The sequence below is a fragment of the Helicoverpa zea genome, chromosome 29, assembly GCF_022581195.2.
Source record: "Helicoverpa zea isolate HzStark_Cry1AcR chromosome 29, ilHelZeax1.1, whole genome shotgun sequence".
In the NCBI taxonomy this organism is placed as follows: domain Eukaryota; kingdom Metazoa; phylum Arthropoda; class Insecta; order Lepidoptera; family Noctuidae; genus Helicoverpa; species Helicoverpa zea.
Window position 1 is genome coordinate 2,238,539 of NC_061480.1, and position 19,406 is coordinate 2,257,944.

General features: G+C 38.0%; 1 protein-coding gene across 1 annotated transcript; it reads left to right on the forward strand.

Annotated features, from left to right (window-relative positions):
• Positions 1-215: 215 nt before the first annotated feature.
• On the forward strand, positions 216-15,930 carry LOC124644259 (charged multivesicular body protein 7). Its single transcript, XM_047183516.1, has 11 exons — positions 216-622; positions 3,913-4,132; positions 4,950-5,124; positions 5,582-5,748; positions 6,229-6,365; positions 9,168-9,255; positions 9,816-9,963; positions 10,393-10,536; positions 11,424-11,609; positions 14,755-14,899; positions 15,590-15,930. The coding sequence occupies exons 1-11, from the start codon at positions 351-353 to the stop codon at positions 15,738-15,740; spliced, it is 1,833 nt and encodes a 610-aa protein (XP_047039472.1). The 5' UTR covers positions 216-350; the 3' UTR covers positions 15,741-15,930.
• The last annotated feature ends 3,476 nt before the right edge of the window (positions 15,931-19,406 follow it).

A 19,406-nucleotide genomic window follows, 5' to 3' on the forward strand; every position in this document is an offset into this window, starting at 1 on the left:
ATATAAACTTGAGTAGTATTTTTTATGTCAATATGATTTTTTTAAATCATTATTTAATGAAAATTAATTAAGACTGCATTTGTATTTTTGGATATTTTTAAGCCATTTGGTTTTCAATTAAATAATTAACATAGGAAATGGAATTTATTACTTCTACTGAAATTCATGCCAAACCTAAAAAATAAAATATTGCTTCTGTGGTGTCTGGCATCCCTGCTGATCAAACGTCAAAATTTTTCGCACGCCATCCATTGTGTGCGGAAGTCACCCATTTTTTTAAATCACAAAAATCACAGGTTTTCAACAACAAAATCAAAGTATAACCGTCAACATAGATTTGTTAAACAATAATGGGTCTACCAGGTTGTGGAATACCGGAGGCTGACCTCCCGCAGTGCTGGACTGACGACGTTCGTATGAACGCTTTATTCGCTCCGTTTCGTATTAAAGCTGCGAACCCTGAATCTTGGGATATGAAGATGAAATTCTGGTCTGACATGCTGCGGCAGTGGTGCAGGAGTAGGAAGGATCCTATAGTATCGGCTGCTGACGCTAAGACAGCGTTTAATCGGAAAGGGCGAACCCCAGCATGCTTGGACATAGTCGTCGAAGAATTGTATCGGTAAGCGTGTTTTTTTTTTCTTCAAGTTTTTTCAGCCAGTATTAATCCTCTAAGCAGTTTTTCGTACCATTTTGCCGCGTTTTTCGAGCTATGACTAGCTTATTACCAATGTAAACAAAGAATGAAAAATCTTGAAAATTAGTATTATTGATGTATGTTGCAATAAATGGTAATTATATTTTAGTAGTCTGGCTTTTATTCATATTCAGAATGTCTAAACTTTAATTTTAGTCATTTGTGACGTCGAAAACGTGACCATGACAACTTATAGTATTTTTAACCGACTTCCCAAAAAGGAGGAGGTTCTCAATTCGTCGGGATCTTTTTTTTTTTTTTTATTATTTTTTATGTATGTTCACCGATTACTCAGAGACGCCTCGACCGATTTGCAAAATTTTTTTTTTGTTTGATAGGGTTTACCTCCCAGGTGGTCCCATAGTCACCAGGTCAGGATCTGATGATGGAAACCCTGAGAAATCGAGGGCAACTTTCGAAAATCGTAGGCATACATAGGGTAAAAACTTGACACTAAGGCGCATGTCTGATAACACTATGCAATGGTGAAGGCTTGGAGCTGACCTGATGATGAAGACCAGAGAAGGTCGAGGGAACTTGAACAATGAATGTGTAAAAATCTACCTCGTGTTTGGGCTTATTTTGTTCGTATTGATGAGAACTTTCCACTGCGGATATGACATGCGGATAGTGACAACTATGCTTGTCACTGAAAAGCTAAAAATAAAAAACTTTTAACAAAAAAATAAAACCGACTCCCAAAAACACTGAAAAGCAAAAAAAAACTATTCTTAGGTGCATCGGCCTAGAAGTCGGTGGCGTTATAAACTTAGTTACATCCATTAGACACCGACTTCTAGGCCGATGCACCTAAGAATAGTTTTTTTTTGCTTTTCAGTGTTTTTGGGAGTCGGTTTTATTTTTTTGTAAAAAGTTTTTTTGTGTGATCAATATTTAAATGTAAATAAGAAAATCTGCATTATTTAGTATCTCACAGACATTATATATGATATCTTTAGAATAAGCTAAAGCTAGGAGGAATAGGAAGAGTCTATTATTACTACCTATACATTTATCAATCCTATTACTAGGTTTGCTATTCTTAACCAATTTTTTAAAATATGTCTTAACTGCACTGTCTTATGCACGGCAATGTAATGCACATATGTATCTTTTGGTCTACTCGCTATAATTGACTGCCTCGTTGGTCTAGCTGTCACTAGTGCGGCTGCTGAGCACGAGGTCTCGGGTTCGATTCCCGAGTCGGGCCGAAATCGCTTTGTGGGTTTTAGAAGACTTTCACAAAGCAGCCCGGAGCCTGGAAGCTGGTGATTGATACACCCGTGCTTCGGAGAGCACGTAAATGTCGGTCCTGCGCCTGATCTCTCTCCGGTCGTGTCGGATTACCGTCCCATCGGGCTATGAGAGTTAAGGAATAGTGAGTGCACCTGTGTCTGCGCAAATGCTCGTGCACTATAATATGTCCTGCGTAGTTGGCTAATCTCCTTACATGAGAACAGCCGCTGTAGCCGATAATCGGCTAGGAGGACATCATCATAATAAACTGTAACTAGTTATGTGCAAACATTACTAAAATGTCTAGTAATTGCAACCTTTGTGGATGAACGCATTCTAGCAGAGGATGTAAACCAACGCATACTCGTTTTATGTCTGTGAATTTGATGGAATCTTAATTGATTTTATTTATGTTTATTGGGTTACTAGACTCTGTCCCGGCTGTCATTGAACATTCTTGGCAGTTATTACAGGTAGTCAAAAGCCAGTAAGTCTGACACCAGTCTAACCAAGGGGCATTGGGTTGCCCAAGTAACTGGGTTTAGGGGGTCAGATAGGGCAGTCGCTCCTTGTAAAGCACTGGTACTCAGCTACATCCGGTTAGACCGGAAGCCGACCCCAACATAGTTGGGAAAAAGGTTCGGAGGATGATGATGGGTTACTAGACTTTTGTTGCTGACTGTATTTTTTTATATTTTAATAATGAAAACCATTTATTAATAATCAGAACATAGAAGTCACTGTACTTCTAAATCCTATTATAATGAAAACCATATAGCTTGAATGACATAATATTTTGAAAATACACCTTATTGTTCTATATTCACACAAATATCTATTGGAAATGGACATACATGTCATTGTTCAAGCAATAATATAAAATAACATTATGCCCTTATGTACTTGAAGGTTTCTATAGCTTATGGTACGTTCACACGCACGCGTTCAAATCGACATTCAACGGGCACAGTCACGTTCACGAGCGTGTAAACGGTACGCCCGAGCCCGTGAACGCGCCCGTGCCCGTGAATGCCGCGAATCGGGCGAGTGTCGGTTTTTTGGCAAAGTTCAAAGGATGAATGTGCGGGCGCCCGGCGACTGTTCACACGCGCGCGGGCAGTCAGTCTCACCTGCGCTTTCGCGACGATTCAACGTTCTAAGAAAGTCGCTACGATCGGAGATAACAACATGGACTAATGGTCAACGTCGTTCATCATTTTTTTTTCTTTTTCCAATAAAAATAAGTTAAGCCAAAGACTATGACAGCAACAACACCGAGATCCTCGCTGCTCGCCATTCTTGCACTGACTGACTCGACGGCGCGCGTGTGAACAGCTTGAATGTCCGCCTGCCCGCGACGGGCTGCACGCCGCGCAGCCCGCCAGGCTGCCCGCCGGGCTGCGCGGCGCGCGTGTGAACGTAGCATTAGGTTTCCATTTTCTAAGTTAGACGGTTATTGTATTTCCTGTGTCCGGGTAAAAAGCAGCTTAAGTTACTTTTTGTTTAGTTCTTTGCCTATAAAAAAATGTAATTTCAGAAAATAAAAAATAGCTTTGGTGAATGTACTAAATGTACATATAATCCATACACACAAACTTATGGTTTGCGATCATCTTATATATAAAAATGAATTGCTGTTCGTTAGTCTGACTAAAACTCCAGAATGACTGGATCGATTTGGCTTATTTTAGTTTTAAAATGTTTGTAGAGGTCCAGGGTAGGTTTAAATGATACGAAGTTCGCGGGATCATCTAGTTTTACAATAAAAAAGATGGGGAAAAAAGACAAAACCAATATATTTTGTTCAAATTACTAGGTTTTTGTATTCACTTAAATGTCTGGTTCAATTTAAACAACTTTTGCAAGCAGTAGATTTTTTTATACAAAATTGTTGAGTCAAAACTAGTACTAACATTTAAGTTAACCAACCTCACAACAACATTTTTACATTTTTTCATCATTTAATGTCTTTTCCACAGCAACGGAGACCTCTGCCCCCTATCAAAATACCAGCAGATCCTTCACAACGGACCAGAAGGTTGGGTGAAGTGGGGTGCCCGGCTGGCGTTCAGGCCGGCAGCCTTCGCGCTGACAGCGGTGGCGTCGCTCATGCCGGCGCGACAGACTGTGGACAACGACGGCCTGCCCAGAGCCAGCATCGAGGCTACGCAGCGGTTTGTGCTGGAGAGCGCTGTTAAAGTGAGTAGCATCATCATCATCATCTCCCAAGCATGTTGGGCTTCCAGTCTAAACGGATGCAGCAGAGTTCCAGTGTGTTACATGGAGCGACTGCCTGTCTGACCTCCTCAACCCAGTTACTGAAGCAACCATCAGCGTTTTGTCGTTCCACCGCTGGGGACAGACCTCACATACAGACAAGGATTTGAGCGTTAATCACCTTGTCTGCTAAATGCGGATTGGTGATTTCAGACTTTATAGTTAAGGTTTTCTAGAGATGATTTCACTGTTAATCAGTCATTGGTGTTCTAGGTATATTAGAAAGTCAGTATAGTAAGTATCATCATCCATCTTTTTATCGTCCCACTGCTGGGCTGCAGCCTCCTCTCACACAGAGAAGTACTAAGCATAGTGTTAGTTAATGAATTTGAGATTGGAGTAAGCCAGCAAAGTTTCGGTATTTCAGAAGTGATGAGATTTTTTTTTTAGTTGAACATGAACATGTTTTCTTTGCATGTAGACTATATTAAAAACTGCACCTACCACTGCTATTTCCCCACCACCCAAAGGTAGACTGTGAGAAAACGCCTAAGGCGTAAAGTCCGCCATTGTACTGTTTGTGCAAAAAGTAATAAAAAAATAAATAAACATGTTGATGGTAATCGAAAATATATTTTAATGTTAGATAGGATAACGTTAACATATAGCCTACATAGATATATGGGCTATCTAACGCTGAAAGAATGCTTCAAAACTAATTATTAGCTTAAAAAAAAGCTCTTTAACTTTTTAAGTAAAGATTCTGTGATCTAACTAACCTTCTCTTTTATTATTGCAGGAGCAAGCAACAGAATTCCTTCAAAAATATCCCCCCGGTGTAGAACGTATGGGTACCATCGAAGAGCTGATGAGGAACACAGACTGGGCACACGGCAGGGAGACGTTTGAGCTGATACTCGGGTACCTGGTTGCTCAGGGAGCTGCTGTTAAGAAGGGGGATGTCGTTAAATTGGGTAAGTTGGTTAAAAAGAGATATCTGGGTGTTGTGCACTGGATATCATAAGGTATATTTTTTCCGGGTGAGGGAAGTCGTTCCCTGAGAACCCAGGTGGCACCGATTGAAATATTTAGTGTGTAAAAATATGTAGTGTCAAGAAGTAGTAACTATTAAAATGAACTCTTTTCTTTCTCACCTATAATATTAAAGGCCTGTTTCACTGTCTGCTAGTTATCCGATAGTTAATGCTATCTACCACATAAAGACTAATTAAAATTTCTGTTAGAAATTGCTATCCGAGACCTGCAAAACCAAACGTTATACTTTAACTGTCAGATAAGTTCCTGATAGGCTATCAGAGACTTTATCAGTATGCAAATTGGCTATAACTAAACTATATCATTTATTATTTACTTACCGTTATAAAAAGTACATTTTATATACTATAACATAAGCTATTTCATCTCCAACAGCGGAACCCGACAAGAAAGTATCCCCAGTGACGGAAACAGACGAGGCTCTCGTCAAGCTGATGTGCGCGGAGACGCGGCTGGAGGGCGAAGCCCTGCGCCTGGCGCGGGACGCGGCGGCCGCGCAGGCCGATGCTAAAGCCGCGCTTACTGTGGGGAATAAGTTGGCTGTGAGTATCATCATCTGCCGAGCCTTTGCTCAACTATGTTGGGGTCGGCTTCCAGTCTAACCGGGTGCAGCTGAGTACCAGTGTATTACAAGGAGCGACTGCATATGCGATCTTCTCAACACAGTTACATGAGCAATTCGAGTCTTGGTAAGACTGTTTATCAAGCGTTCTGGCTACCCATAACACCTGCTAAAGATGTTCAAATGACAGCCAGGACCATTATGCATTCTGGAAAATGGTCGCCCATCCATAGACCACCGCGTCAAGCTTTAACCTTATGATCGATTCATCCGTGTGGATTTAGCCATGAGCTCTTCAGTTATTTTATTTGTTTATTAACAGAATTCCCAAAAATTAATTTTTCAGTATTTTTAGGAGTTTGTTTGTTTAAAAGCTACGTTACAAACATACACACATAGCGCTCAAACTTACAACATTCCTCTTTGTACATTAGTTATTCAAAAACCTTCTTCCTTCCAGGCCAAGAACCATCTCCGTCGCAAACACAAGACAGCACAACGTCTAGAGCGTTGCAACGCGGCGCTAGAGAACGTGCAACAGTTGCTGCAGCAGATGAGAGACGTGCACGTTAACGCTGCTATTGTGCATACTTACAGGTAAACAATAGTATCTTCCTCTGAGCCTTTTTCCCAAACTATGTTGGGGTCAGCTTCCAGTCTAACCTGATGTAGCTGAGTACCAGTGCTTTACAAGGAGTGACTGCCTTATCTGACCCCCTCAACCCAGTTACCCGGGCAACCCAATACCCCTTGGTTAGACTGGTGTCAGACTTACTCCCTCTTATTATAAAAACTACCGCAAGGGTTGGTTTAAACCAGACTGGAGATGTCTTGGTTTGTTACGGTACTTACGATAGTCTTTACATCCTTATTACAAAACGTAGACTAAGAGAAGACTGTTTGGTACTTCGATTTGTCTGTGGTTCAAATAATATCCACAGATTATAAGCAACAAATATTTAAATCATTCGTTCAATCGTTCCGAATTCTATGCGTATCCTTTTTACATTACTTTATTAAGTGCATTTTGATGAAAAATAAATAACTATGATAATAAAACAAATATCTATGCGATTGAAAATATTACGTTTTATTATTTAAAGGTAATTTTATATTTCTAGTATCTTTTAACGATATACACGATCCAATTATTCTCTTTTAAACAACTATCGAGTTTGCGCGTATAACGGAACGTCAGTTTATTATGTTTTGTTTTTAGGTTAGGAATAACTTGGATTACTTTCATCCCGATTTAAATGATTAAATAAGACGTTGTGCATCTCATTAGAACCTCTTCAAAATTAAATGCACAATAACTTATAAGTACACAGTATATCGCGAGCATTAAATTACCAAAAAAAGGAAACAACATAAAAGTAGAAAACTATCTTTTATTCCGATGTCTATTTATACAGTCAAACGCACTGATACATGTTGGAAACACAATCACACAATCTTGATCCGAATCTTGTTCGTATTATTTCGAAAAACGTAAATCGATATTTATATCGAAAATTGTCGTCAGGTAATTTGAAGAGATTTTCTCGATGACGCAATCTGTTGGGTCCCCGGACACTCTCAATAGTATTCTAACACATCCAAGTATTCCAAATCACACATATTTATATCCACTTTCGTTTTTTTCATCACAAAACAAATAACCTCAAAAGTAAATAATGTCGGAATTTGACGTTTGTCGACTAAGTACTGCAGTTAAACTAGGGGGCTCGATGGTTTATCTTTTGTACTACAGATAGTAATAGGACTTGCGATAAACTGCGTTTTGTAATAACGTTTTTTCAAGGTCGTACTTAAAGCTGGATTAAAGGTAGTACAAAAGCCGATACTTATTTGATACCGCGTTTTATAATAAGAGGGACTGGCTTCTGACTAACAGTAACAACTGCCAAGGATGTTCAATGACAGGTAAACAATAGTATATAATATATAATACTAGCTGAAGTCTGACACCAGTCTTCCCTGGGTAACTGTGTTGAGGAGGTCAGATAGGCAGTCGCTCCTTGTAACACACTGGTGCTCAGCTGCATCCAGTTAGCCTGGAAGCCGACCCCAACATAGTGGTGTTAATATTGAAAATCAGGGGTATTAACCTTTTGGTTGTCGACCTCCGTAATGTGCTGTTACGTGCAATGTTAACGCTTTTATGAATAAGGCAATAACGTTAGGTAGGCCTTCAGAAAAAGGAAGATTATACCATTAAATCGATAATAAGAAATTATAAATGATACCTTCCCGGAATCCTCATTAGTTTTTCTATCTAACAAAACGTAAACGTAGTGAAATAAAACTGACCTGACATTCCTGTGAGTTGATATGTTTTCATTTTAATAATATTTATTCACATCACCTTCGCACTTTATCACAATACGTCGAATCCACAAATATATTCACTAAAATTACACTATAATACGATGGCACATATGTTTACACATTCATAACATACTAAATATCACTACTAAATACACTACACAACACGACACAACAACTTATTCTGTCAACCGATAAAAATTCTGCGAACGCGGCGTGCGCCGGCGGCCATACGCCTGGCGAGTAACGTTAACGTTTTTACGACTTTTTCTCTTTGACACACAATTATGATGTCAATACGTGATGGTTTAAGTATATATTGCTTTTATTTTTTTTTATAGGTAAATATGCTAACTACTTAAATGTATTTCAAACTATTTACGAGAATTTGTAGCAAAACATGTCATAACACGACGGCCATTATGGAAAAAAAATGTTAAGTCTAAACTTTCGTTACTTTTTTCGCCTATATAATCATCACTTTCATCATCATCATTCTATAATCATCATATCTTTTTGAAAAACAATTACTAAATACGGAATCTACACTTATTTTTCAGTAATTCTATGTAGATTTTTATAAGAAAACTTAGCGTCTACTGCCTCTATTCATTGTTTATTTCGCTGTTTGATTCGCACAAATTTACACTCTTTGACGTCGGCCGTGACTGGAATGTCAGATGAATTTATTTATTTTTTAGTTCGTTCAAAATTATGTTGCTGCTATTGAAAAATATAAAAATTAAGAGTGAATGAACCATTTCTTTCATATAAATACAGAACATATTGCTGCTTGCAACACAACTACAGATATTTAGCGACCAATCCTGACCAAGCCCTTAAGTGTAACTGTCCGACTGAAGACATTTGGAGCATTTTTTTCTTATGTCGCACTGTGTAACATAAGACATTCAAGAGGTTAAGCTAAAAATACAGGGTGTATTATGGTGGAACAAGGTTTTCACCCGCGTCCCGTGGGAACTACTGCCCGTACCGGGATAAAATATAGCCTATGTTACTCGGGAAGAGTTTAGCTTAACATTGTATAAAAAAATATTGTATTTGTTTCAGATCCAGTTCAGATGCAATGAAGAAAAATTTGAAAGAAAATGGTATGGAGGAAGACGCTGTCCATGATACCATGGATGATTTGAAAGAGGTCAGTTTGTACTGTGCAATTATAACATTGTAATGAAATAATTTTATATTATTTGATAGACAGAACAAAGAAAGAAAGAAAATAAATTTTATTGCACAATAAAAGACACATACACACACTTAAAATTAGGCACATACAGAAATAATAATAGAAGGGGAAAATATGCGTCCTAAAGAGCGCAATATATTGACAGCTTTGTGGGTCACGGGTGGGTCCAGTTCTCGAAAATAGAATGAGCATATTGGATGATATATGGATTAAAATTCACATACTTAAGAGAATATATTTGTATAGGGCCTATAGGGGTAATACACAAGAGTAGATAGAAGATAAGAAAGAACAGGGAGAGTACATAAAGAAGTAAATAGGGGTTGTACATAAGAAAGTGACTAGCGGCAGTACGTAAGCGATTTTATAAGGGGAGTACATGGGGAGATATATCTATCAAGAAAACACTTCAAAACAGTATCATTTACAATATTTGACTTGCTCAAAGAAAATTATACAACACAAATAAAACAAAAAAAGTTACTAACTACAACATTAACTCATTTCCCTAGGTAATGGAGCAATACGGTGAAGTAGAAAAAGCCCTGGGCACCAACATAGAAGATTTCGACGCAGCCGAGCTGGAGGAGGAGTTGCAGGAACTCCTGGCCGGCCCCGGGGGGACCGGTGGAACTCCTGGCAAGGAGGAGAAGAAAGAAGGTAGGTAATCATCAACAGCCTTTTGGTGCAGCTGACAAATTTGACAATCCTCCTGAAAACTGACAGCTGTCAACTGCACAAAATATTTGTTAACCCTTTATATGATATTTCGAAAAGTGGTCTAGTGGTGTCTAATATTAATTTGATAAAATAGAATATCACTGACTAATTAATGGAAACTTATCACTATTGAGCCAGATTTTACAAAACTTCACCCCAATGGGGTAAAACAGAGGTTGGAAGTTTGTATGAATATCTCATATTTTTAAAGGTCGAATTGAAAAAAATCTTTCGTTATCAGAGCTTTGCGAGCGTGTAGCTCACTTAGTAGGTTTTTTTTACGGGTTTTTTTAATTACTTTGACATATTTTTCACCGAAAAACTATAACTAGCTTTTACACAATTTTAACTTTTTATTAATATTTCCAGCCCCCAAGCTGCCAGTAACCCCGTCTCCTGCCCCCGGACGCAAGATATCGGAGCGCGAGTTCGTGTTCGACGGCGAGGCTCGCATGCTGGCCGAACTAGAACTGCTGGATGATGACGACGCCAGGCAGGCTGATGATGCACCAGGTACTCAAATAGTGATGATTTATTTATTTTAATTATTTATGTACATACATTTACCATTACCGGTTACCCCTATGCGATAAATGCGCCTTAATTACACATAAATTATTTATACTCAAAACTAATATCTATACCTACTGTATATAAAGATAAAGATAAAGATAAATTTATTCGCAACGAATAAATTGTATATAATTCGTTTCATTTCTTGTGAATTCACTCGGAGAACAATAAAATAGGTTTCCCTAGCTATGAGGTTGAGCATGCGGAGTGCAGGCGTCAGAGACCTCCCTTGACAGGTCAGTCCGAGCGCGCGGCGCCACTAGCAGTTGCCTAGAAATGATGATGTCCTCCTACCCTCCTAGCATTTGAGCCTGAACGTGGACGGATATAGTGGAAGAGGACGACCAAAGAAACGATGGATGGATTGTGTGAAAGTCGATATGGTAAGAAAGAATGTTACTTGCGAGATGACGGCAGATAGAAGAGTATGGAAGGAGAAAATATGCTGCGACCACCATAACTAAAATTGGTATAAGGCCACGGCGGCTGTTCTCATATAAGGAGATCAGCCAGCTGCGCAGGACATATTATAGTGCACGCACATTTGCCTGGACACAAGTGCACTCACTATTCCTTCACTCTCATAGCGCGATGGGACGGTAATCCAACACCATCGAGAGATCAGGTACTCATAAAACAGTAGAAGAATTTTAAATTCTCAGAATGATATAAGACAGTAGCTTTTTCCTGCATTTTCATTCGTTTCTATTGCACCTCATATTATTTGTAATATTTTAAATGCCCGTTTTTTTCTTGTAATTAAAGACGTCAATCCAACAGATGGATGGATGGATATTTTCAAATCTCAAAATATTTTTTCTTTTCAGCACAAAAATCCAAACCAGTAGCGATCGCGGAAACAGTCCCGACCCCCGCCGTTACAAAGCCGAAACCTTCTCAGCCTTGGTACCCGGCCGCGGGAGAAGGTGTCCGCAGTAACGCGTGGTCAGCCAACAACAATGTGGATATCGCGAGCTTCGGTGAACTTAGGCAGGACGATAGGCTGCATCCTGGTAAGTGTTTTGACGATTGCTTCCCATATTTGTAAAGAATTGACGTCAGCAAGCGTTACGAGTTATTAAGTGTATATAGCTGTGATGTTAACGGGCTGAATGCCGAAATTGGCTTGTCTCAAACATTTTTTTGGCCAAATCTATACAGTTTTTGACAGCGAAAAAAATGTATATTAATCTTGAACATATTTCTGAGAACCCTGTTAATTTCAAAACACGTTTTCGAAAAGTTTTCTCGATACAAACATTTTTTAAACTTACCTCTAAAATGATCTTCCAACAAAAATATCTTAGTCCCCAGGCCGGCGAACAAATTTTTTTTTGATACATACACATTTAAGACTTTGTGAGTGCCTTCCGATCCTTGCGATGAGTCCGACAAACTTTTCGAATGCGCAAATTTTGGTGCCGCTGCGTTTTTTAATGCTTGACTCCTGGAATTGTTGATATGGCGTCACTATGACTTCGTACATACCTGTTTCATTTTTTGAGATTCGTTTAATAAATTTAACTAGAAAATGGTGGTCAACTTGTCCGATAAAGATCGTGCTGCGTTTGGAGTGTCCACCATCTTAAAAATGTCGATATGACGTCACTATGACTCTTCGTACATACCTGTTTCATTTTTTGAGATTTGTTTAATAAAGTTAACTAGAAAATTGTGGTCAACTTGTCCGATAAAGATCATGCTGCGTTTGGAGTGTCCACCATCCGAAAAATGTCGATATGACGTCACTGTGTCTCCCCATACATACATGTCGGACAAGAATAACAATGATAGATAACATTATTCTAAATGCAAATATGGACTTGTCCGACAAATACATTGAGTTATATTATGTTAAGGAATAATATCCCACATCTATTAATGGACTATATATCAATCAAAAGGTCTTTTTAAGCGCAACATTTTGTCTCAACATACCACTTATCAATCCTTAGTATTTTAGAAGATATAGCCCAAATAAGGCGCGTTATCGATAGGTTTTACTATGTTAGGGAATAATGTCCCACCTCTAGGTATGGACCATATGTCAATCGAAAGATCTTTTTAAGCGCTATATTCCGTCTTAACATACCACTTACCGATTCTTAGTATTTTGGAAGACATAACATACCTAAGGCATATTATTGATACTTTACATTGTGTTAAGGAATAACATCTCACTTGAAGTTATGAGCCATATTTCAATCAAAAGATCTTTTTAAGCGCAAGGTTGTATTAGCATAACTCCGACAAATTGTTAGTACTTTAAAAGCTAGAGCTTTTCTAAGATTATATTATCGGTAGGTTCTGTCAAGCTAATCCATTACTTCTTTAGTAACAAATTATATATTATTTGAAAAACCTTTCCAAATGAAACATTTCGTGTTAACATACTTCCGACAAATTGTTAGTAGTTTAGAAGCTAGAGCTTATTTAAAATTATAATTATTGATAGATGTTTTCAATTAAATAAATCCCATCTCTAGTAATGAGTTATACATCATTCAAAAGACGTTTTTAAATGCAACATTTCATATTAAAAAAACTTCGGCGAATTGTTAGTATTTCAGAAGCTAGAGCTTATATAAGATTATTTTATCGATAGGTGTTTTCGAGTTCATAAATCCCTCCTGTAGTAATGATACATATATCATTCGCAACGACTTTCTAAATGCAACATTTACTATTAACATACTTCACACCAATTGTCAGTACTTTATATCAAATCTTAAAATATCTATATTTTCCGGACGGTGGACACTCCATATGCAGCATTAAAAAACGCAGCGGCACCAAAATTTGCGCATTCGAAAAGTTTGTCGGACTCATCGTAAGGAAGGCACTCACAAAGTCTTAAATGTGTATGTATCAAAAAAAAATTGTTCGCCGGCCTGGGGACTATCTGTATTACTTATCAACGTACATTGATCAAAGGAGATGGCCAAAAAAACACCCAGAGTCGACAGAAACTTCATATGTACGATTGGATTCAGTATAATGTAAGGATTAAAAAAAGTATTTCATATCATCTAAAAACCATGGGGTTCTCTTTTTATAACGTTTTTTCGATCATGATTTTAGTTCACAGAAAAGTTTACTTTTACTGTTTCATGTTCATTAGAAGTTGAATGCAGACTCGTGATTGGACCGTTTTGCATCGCTAAGTCATTTGTTACATTTGACAATGTCACATGGCACGATTTTCAAAGACAATTTTTAAAAAGACGTTTCATAGCCAGTTGTGAAGGTTGCATATAACTGCGAAACCTTTCCAAGTAAGTAAGGTCGGTGCTTTCGTGTTTGGAGTTGTTAAATATAAGACCTTTTAATCTCCAATCAATCTCAGTAACTATGGGGATATTACTGTTGGCTAGTATAATCTTAGTGTACCTACATAGATTTTTTTTTATGTTCCTTGATGTAAATGATCTTTAAAATCAATATAAATTCAACGACCTATTTTTGTGAAAATATGATATAGCTCCTATACCCCATGGATTTCAGGCTGGAGTTTTTGGCACCATCAAAGGTCTATCATAATGAACCTATTGGTAAGCATTTCATTGCTGTCGATTCTGGGTTTTTTTACTATGAAAATTTGGCCATCTCCTTTGTAACATTAACTACAGAACTTGGTTAATTTTGATTTTTGATTTTATTTTTGATTACGCAACTCACTAAATTTTAAAGCTATTAATAAATATGTATGTCACGAACGTTACGACTGCCGCGTCAACAGACTTCTCTCTCTCTCGTACGAGAGTGTTTTGGGAGCATTCAGCCTCTTAAAGGCAGGTTGCAAGCAATCGGAAAATGAGGATATCTTGACCAACGTTGACAGAATGCTAGGCATGACAGATGGTAGTATAAAGTTGTGCTGTAGGATATTGCAAACTTGTAAGTCTTTATTTTGTGCTATTTACAATAGGACATTAATTTCGCTATTATTATTGGATGCAGTGTGAGGGAGTTTCAGATTCTCACTGACCCTTTGCATCCTAAGTAATTCTCGGGACAATCCCGCAGCCCCGGCATGAGCCGAGGTATTCCATTTGACATTTATAATTTTCCTTCCTCCTTCGATCCTCGCTCCTCCATCCTTATCAATTCGGGGATTTTTATGTTTTTTTTTAAAGATTTATTATCTATTGTCCCCAGGCCAACAACTGAACGTGGACTTCACCCGTCCACCCCGACTTTACAACAGCGACTTCCAAGTGCAGGACCACAAGCTGTCCGGCGGCGTCTGGCTGTACAGCAGGGATAGCAACAGCAATGTGGACACCAGCACTGACTACTTCAGGTGAGTCAACTGCCTAGCCGCTTCCTGTGTAGGAGTCGGCTTCCAAGTGCGGGACCACAAGCTAACCGGCGGCGTCTGGCTGTACAGCAGGGATAGCAACAGCAATGTGGACACCAGAATTGACTACTTCAGGTGAGTCAACTGCCTAGCCGCTTCCTATGTAGGAGTCAGCTTCCAGTCTCACCAGATGGACGTACCAGTGTGCCACATAGAACAACTCTGCCAGTTTGATCTCCTCTACCCAGGTGCCCAGGGAACCCCAAGTTAGGTGAATGATCATATCATCTTTAATGATCATATGTTGGAGTCGGTTTCCAAGTGTAATCCGATGGAGGTGAGTACCAGTGTTTTAACATGGAGCTGGACTGTCTATATGATCTCCTCAACCCAGTTACCCGGGCAACCCAATATCCCTTGGTTAGACTGGTGTCAGACTTACTGGCTTCTGACTACCCGTAACGACTGCTAGAGATGTTCAGATGACAGCCGGGACCCACCAATTTTACGTGCCTTTCGAAACACGGAGGAACTCATCATGATAAGATGGTCACCCATCCACAGACCGGCCGCGCCAAGCATTGCTTAACCTTATGATCGTACGACCCGTGCGACTATTATTTTGCCACGAGCTCTCTGACAAAGTACACTCAAATTCGAAACTTGCTTCTAACCAAACTTTTTTGTTTTCAGTGCCGAAAGTCCAACAAAGTCGACGACCGCCACCGGCTTCCAAATGGCCCCCGGTGGCGAAAGACGGAAGTCTACGACTGAACCCACTTCTAAAGACTCCGTTGACGAACTACAGAGGAGGCTGGACAACCTTAGAGGTTTTAACTTATAATATTAGATTTTCTTTTTAATATTTAAGGTCATTTTGTTATAATTCTTTGTCAAAAATGTAGTCTACAAAGTTCTGCCAGTGGTTTTGTGACTAAAACAATATCCTATGTACGTTTTCCCGGGTCTAAACTCCCTATCTCCCCTCTTTTCAGCTGAAATGGTTCAGCCATTCTTAAGTTTTTACAGCCAGTTTCTTCATCAAAAGTAAAAGCCAAAGTAATGTCATGAAGTAAAAGTAACTGTCAAATTCGTTTTTTCAAGGCTACTAACATAAAAACTAATAGAAAAAACGAATTTGCCCGTAACTTTTACTTTATGACAATGCTTTGGCTTTTACTTTTGATGAAGAAACTGGCTGTTAGTAGTGAAACTAACACGACTCTCTTTTATATACATAGACTATATAAGCAAACTCAGGCATACATACGAATTGCATAACTAGTAAAAATTTTGACGGTTCAATAAAAGTATTGAATTTGACAAGTTTTTTTGACAAAGAATTTTAATAAAAACTTATTTGTAAGGTCATTATTAAATAAAATAACCAACGTTTTAGATATTATCATGAATCTTTGTATTGTACAGTTAGTATAAAAATAGACAGTTATATGCACGTAGACTCGCGTTTATATCGGGTGTGTCGTACTCAATCACATTAAATTACATACGTTAACACGTTCGTGGACAGTACTATCTCATAGGTTGCAGCTACTGAGACACTACTTTTTTTCATACATTGCCCACGGGCGTAGTGTCACAACGCATGGTTAAAAAAACCATATGATGTGACAGAACGGATGTAGGCGTAAACGTCGTAAGGCGTTCTGTCACATAGAATATTATTATTTCGTAGGGATATGACAGTACGGTCTTAGGCGTATACGCTTATACCCGTAGTGTCATATTTACGTTGCAAAAAAGCATGCGTGGTGCACTTACGCCTTCAGGCGTCAGTGTTGTGTATGATAGAAAGGTAATAAAAAGAAGATTTAATTAATATACTGGTTAATATATGTCAATTAGCACGAAGAAAAAAATATAATTTCGACAAAGTAAATAAAATAAAAATGTGCGAGAATTATGGCTGGTTTACACAGTACGAGTTAGCGTGCGAGTCAGCCTGCCGAGTAGCTGCACTGCAATAACTCGCACTGTTTGGACGTCACTTACGAGTAACTCGCAAGTGCGAGTTGGACAGTAGCCCGCATCCGAGTTACTTCAACATTTTTTGACTTCAATCGCCTGCTCGCCTGGCAGCAACTCGCACATGACAGCGACTCGTGCGTCGCTCGCATCGTTTGGACGCGTTCGGCAGTAGCTCGCCAGTGCCAGCAGGGCAGTTGTGAGTGAAACCCTTGTTTTTTTGTGTACTAAATCGAGTTCGAAATGGCTGCGGATAGATGAAGAAGACTCTGACAATAATAACTAGGTGTCGTGTAGACAGCAAAGGCAACCCGAGCTACTGGCGTATGAGTAGACAAACCGAGTAGCTGTCTACTGGCCAGGTAGCAGCTCGCACTGTGTAAACGAGCCATTAGAACACCATATAAAAGTCAGTCATTGCAAACAACTGAAATTCTCCCTTGAAAACTGACAGCTGTCAACTGATCAAAACATTCGATACTCCTAACTTTATCTCTGCTTTACACATGATGTTGTAAATTATGAAAACGAAAAATGACTCCTGTGGCTAAACCACTGAATGGATTAGGTTTATTTTTTTACAATTCGCCATAGAATATCATAAAGTATATGCGATAGGATTTAATGTGATTAGGTACGACCCACCCGATATAAATACATAGTTAGGAATTGACTATTGTCTTTGACATTTTAAATTAATTATCTTCCGAATACTGAAACGCTACTCAATTTTGAAGACTGCTCAAAAGTTCATTAACGTTTGAGTATTTTTAGGTATATGAATTATTTCTTCGAAAAAAATAAGTAGGTATCTCTTTAATTGGTATGAAAAAAATTGCCATATACCCAGAAAAAATTAAGACAAGGATTGCCATTGAAAAAAAAAATCTAATATAATCGAATATACTGTAATTTATGTCTCGAACTTACGCATACAAACACAATGTGTAGTTATGTCCATTTATAACACACACAAGTATGTTTCACCCGCTATCGTGAGAAAACACTATACTTATGATGAGCATCAACTAGTAGGTAAAATATATATTATACAGAAAGACCCAAAAGAGTCTAATGCCCGTTATCACCAACAATCTCTTAACGTTTCCCTAACTAAGTGTCACTTAGAATAAGTGTTCCCCAATAATAAAGGTTATAAGGGACACTTAAACGTTGGTTAAAACGAAATTCGTATTAAGTGTTCCCTAAATGCTCTTAGGGAATCCTTAAATCTGGGTATTTGTTGGTGAAAATGGGCATAGCTAGTTAAAATCTAACCCTTTAGTTAAATGTAGTAGTTAAACACCCGCCATACTAGAAATAATGAATTCATAAATAAATAATTGCAAAAATAACAAAAAAAGTTTGGTTTTTTTACAAAAAAAAATGTAATAAAAATATTATTTTATGTGTTTGTAAATAGGTTGTGTATGTAAAAGTAAATAAATTTTAAAATAATGATGATATTGATAAATGGCTGGTCCCATATTCATGTAATTTTAAAATATTTCATAAATGATGTAAATTTTGTAAATACTGCAAATGATTTAGTTAGTTTATTATAAATTAAACTTTTTATAACGAAAATTAGATAGGGTATCAAAAATTTTTGGAAAAAAATACCAAAAAAAATTATAATTGAAAATGTAAAAAAATTAGCTTATTGTAGCTATGATTGGGGTGAAAGGGAAAATTTTCGACTGTGTTAATTTTTTACCAGCCAAGTCGTGGTGGCCTAGTAGGTAAAGAACCAACCTCTCAAGTATGAGTGTGGGTTTCGATTCCAGGACAAGGCAAGTACCAATGCAATTTTTCTAAGTTTGTATGTACTTTCTAAGTAAAACTGTCTCGCTGTCATTTGAACATCTTCGGCAGTCGTTACGGGTAGTCTGAAGCCAGTAAGTCTGACAACCAGTCTTACCAAAGGGTATTGGGTTGCCCGGGTAACTGGATTGAGCAGATCAGATAGGCAGTCGCTCCTTGTGGCACACTGGTACTCAGCTGCTTACGGTTAGACAGGAAGCCGATCCCAATATAGTTGATAAAAGGCTAGGCAGATGAGAGAGGATGATGAAATTCTAAAAGTACCATAGCCGGAAATTTGCCCTTTCCCAGAATCACTCTAGGTTTGACATAAATTATAACTATAATACTTATCCTGGGTTAAAAGTTGCGAAATAATTTATAATTTTATATATTTAACTCATTTGTAGTGACTATAACACCTCTTTTTGTGATAATGTTAAGTGCCTTTTATGTGTTTTTTTTTTAATGTTAGTAGTTTTTAGAATAATGCTCAGCTTAAAAACTGCCTTTTTGAGACCAAGTCCCATTGACGGTAGAGCAAGGTATTTTTAATTTTTAGGCAAAGAATTTATTAATATGGTAATAAAGTTGTTGGCCTGAAATTTCGACTTTATTTCCATATTATTAAGTTATCTTTTTCTTTGGTAAAAATGACTTTCTTTACCATCAGTGGGCACCAGGTCTTATCTCATTTCGTTGTGTCATTTCTCTACTAGGG

Coding starts and splice junctions, on each gene's coding strand:
- LOC124644259 (XM_047183516.1), top strand. CDS start 351: ATGGGTCTACCAGGTTGTGGAATACCGGAGGCTGACCTCCCGCAGTGC. Junction 4,133..4,949: donor TGCTGGAGAGCGCTGTTAAA/GTGAGTAGCATC, acceptor TTATTATTGCAG/GAGCAAGCAACAGAATTCCT. Junction 9,964..10,392: donor CAAGGAGGAGAAGAAAGAAG/GTAGGTAATCAT, acceptor TAATATTTCCAG/CCCCCAAGCTGCCAGTAACC.